Source organism: Eptesicus fuscus, chromosome 12, assembly GCF_027574615.1.
Source record: "Eptesicus fuscus isolate TK198812 chromosome 12, DD_ASM_mEF_20220401, whole genome shotgun sequence".
Taxonomy (NCBI): domain Eukaryota; kingdom Metazoa; phylum Chordata; class Mammalia; order Chiroptera; family Vespertilionidae; genus Eptesicus; species Eptesicus fuscus.
This window is the reverse complement of record NC_072484.1, coordinates 5,734,750-5,737,755: the sequence shown is the minus strand read 5'-3', so window position 1 is coordinate 5,737,755 and position 3,006 is coordinate 5,734,750. Positions and strand designations below refer to the sequence as shown.

Here is a 3,006-nt window from a genome sequence, read left to right as displayed (position 1 = left end):
TGAAGCTCCCAGTGGACCCTTGATCACGTTCAGCAGAACGTTGGTTCCTGGGGATAAGTGAGTCAGATGACCCAGGGGACAGGGACAAGCCTGCGTTCGTTCACGGCTTTCCTGTTGCGTGTCATTCACTGGCAGTGGGCCCTCGCTACACTCCTGGCATCGGCCTGCTGCCTGCAGGCCGTGTGCTCACCTCGGCCCTCACTCCTGTCTAGGTGCCAGTTCCCTCCTGATGATCCTTCAAACTCCACCCAAATGCCTTTTTCAGGAAAGCCTGCCTGCACCATCTGACACCTGCTCTACTCAACACTCGTGCTCTCATCACCGTTTAATAAATGACACCCTTAGCTAACCCAGGGACTGCACCTGCTGAAAGCAGTGAGTGAGGCGTGGGGACATGAGGGCTGGAGAGGGCATTCCTCCTGGGACCAGTGTTTTCAGATCTCACACGTTTTCAAAAGGAGCCAGAAATCTAGGTTTTAAAAAGAACCCCCAACCCCAACATTAAATCCTGCAAATAATTATTTTTAGAAACAATGTAAGCCAATGGCTCCTAATGTATAGCCTCTGGTTTAATTTTTGTTTTTAGTCCTCACCTGAGGATATGTTTTTATTGATTTGAGAGAGAGAGAGAAATGTGTGACAGAAACATCCATCAGTTGCCTCCCGTACGCACCCTGACCGGGGATCGAACCCACAACCTAGGTATGTGCCCTGCCAGGAATTAAACCCACAACCTTTGGTGTACAGGACGACACTCCAACCACAGCCCCTGGCCAGGGCGCCTCTGGTTTAATGTCTTTCTCACTGGGCTCAGCTCCACAGGGGCACATGCCACGCATTTGACATGGCATCTGGACTCAACCAACGAAACACAAAGGCAGGCCTCAGCCAGCACAGCACCAGGGCGTCAGAAAGGCTAGCAAGGACATAGCAACCACCATCCACCCTCTCTCGTTGATTGCCTGCTGGGAATGCCTCCAGATCCCTACGACCTCCTACGGACCCTGGCCTCACTGCCGCCATCACAATGGCCCGAGCCGCTCCTGGCTGGGGCCTCTGTGACATCAACCCGGCTCAGCCCATCACTCAGAGTCCGGGTGCGAGGGCAGACAGACCCACCATGAGCAGCCTCCTCCCCCACCTCTGCTCACCATGCGGACCCTGAGATGGACCTTGTTCCTGCCCGTGTGCCTGTCTTGCGGCTACGCCTTTATGTTTTCTTCTCTGAGGGAGAACGTCAAAGAACCCCCCGGGAAGGTGCCCTGCGGAGGGCACTTCCGGATTAGGCAGAACCTGCCAGAGCACGCCCCAGGCTGGCTCGTCAGCAAGTGGCTCTGGTTCTTTTTTATTGTTGTGCTGTATGTAATCCTCAAGTTTCGAAGAGATAGTGAGAAGAGTAAGGTAAGGACGGCTCCATTCTTTATCCCATGTTGCCGCCACCTCAGAAATCTCAGGCTCCAAGACATGGAGGTGGTACAGGCAGGACGGTCGAGTAGAAGGGATTTTAATGCAAAGTAGCCACCTCGGTCCTGGGAGACGCTGGCCAATCCTTCCCTGATGGAGCCTCAGACCCACCGGGGCTGGGACCACATTGGAGACCACCTTCTGTTTACTGGGTGAAGGAAACCTTTGCTTGATATTCAGCCTGTTCAATGAGTTTGTTCAATGAGGACAGATTCAAGAACTTGGCATGTTTGGGGTCGAAATTTTTCACAGAGCCAGATTCGCTGCCCGAGGTTTAATTTCCCTAGCGTTTGACTTCTTACAAGTTACTGAGTCAAATGCAGTTGATAGCATTATCGCCATTAAAGGTAGAGACAGACCTTCGTAAAGGGATAGAGGTGTGAAAAGGTGACAGCCCCTGCCTGCAGCGGCAATCATCTCCACGATGGGGAAAGAGATGGAACATGGCAGCTTATTCTCTACCCGACAGACCCCACCCCTCCCTGGGCTGTGTCCAAACCGACCAGCGGGGGCTGGCAAGCCTCCCTGTCGAGGCCCAGACACTAGATGTTTTCAGCGTTGCACTGAGTGACTCAGCTCTGCCACTGAGTCTGAAAGCAGCCCTAGACAGTATGTGTGTGAATGAGCAGGGCTGTGTTCCAATACAACTTGGTTTACAGTAGCAGATGGTGGGCCAGATTGGCCCTTGGGCAATAGAGTTTGCCAGCCCCTGGACTAGAGCGACGCTAGAACCTTCTCCTCTTAGGTGAGCCCACCTCTCCCGGACCCGTGTCCAAGTCCCCAAAGCCGACCGTGGTGTTCACCCGCACATCTTTGTTGACAGGAAAAGACCCCTCCTGGCCCTCGAGGCTCTTCGGCTCGGGCTGCACCGAAGAAGAACCAGTGTGCTTCCCCCAGCAAAAACTACGCGATCCACACCTTAAACCAACTCGAGATGGACCTCGTGCAGCTCATGTCCAAGGTGCGGAATCTGAAAGTCGCCGTGGTAACTGCCAGCGACCACAAGGCTCAGAACTTGGAGAGGTCTGTGGGCCCACATAGCAATGTTACCATCTATGAAATATGGGGCGAAGAAGGGTGCCAATGAATGGATTTGTGTGTCCAAGTAGGACAGGAGAGTCGAGGTTAGACACGCCATATGCAAACTAATAAAACTGTTCTGAAGAAAAATCTCAAATCTGAGATGTTTTTCCCCTCTTTGGTTAAACCTGAAAAAATAAATGTGAGACCAGTAGCCGTGGCCGTGGCCATTGAGGTTTTGGTTTTTTGCCTTTCTCGCTTCCTCTAGGGTTGTGGTGGTGAGACACTTGGCCAAGGGGCCAGGGCCTGTAGGACAAGGTTTAGGAAATTTGGAATGTTAATCTCATTTCCATGCTTGCTGTCTTTATTTAGCTATTTGTGCAAATGATGGAACTGATTATCTTTGTAATTGATTACATTATAAAAGACAACTTTAATTATGGGTTTAAAAAATTATTGAATTAGGTGTGTGTGTGCGTGTGTGTGTGTGAGTGAGTGTGAGAGAGAGAGAGAGAGAGAGGA

The 3,006-nt window shown here is 51.6% G+C and overlaps 1 protein-coding gene across 1 annotated transcript; it reads left to right on the top strand.

Annotated features, from left to right (window-relative positions):
- The first annotated feature begins 1,073 nt into the window (after positions 1-1,073).
- LOC103285910 (protein FAM209) lies at positions 1,074-2,718 on the top strand. Its single transcript, XM_008141325.3, has 2 exons — positions 1,074-1,401; positions 2,288-2,718. The coding sequence occupies exons 1-2, from the start codon at positions 1,153-1,155 to the stop codon at positions 2,549-2,551; spliced, it is 513 nt and encodes a 170-aa protein (XP_008139547.1). The 5' UTR covers positions 1,074-1,152; the 3' UTR covers positions 2,552-2,718.
- Positions 2,719-3,006: the final 288 nt, after the last annotated feature.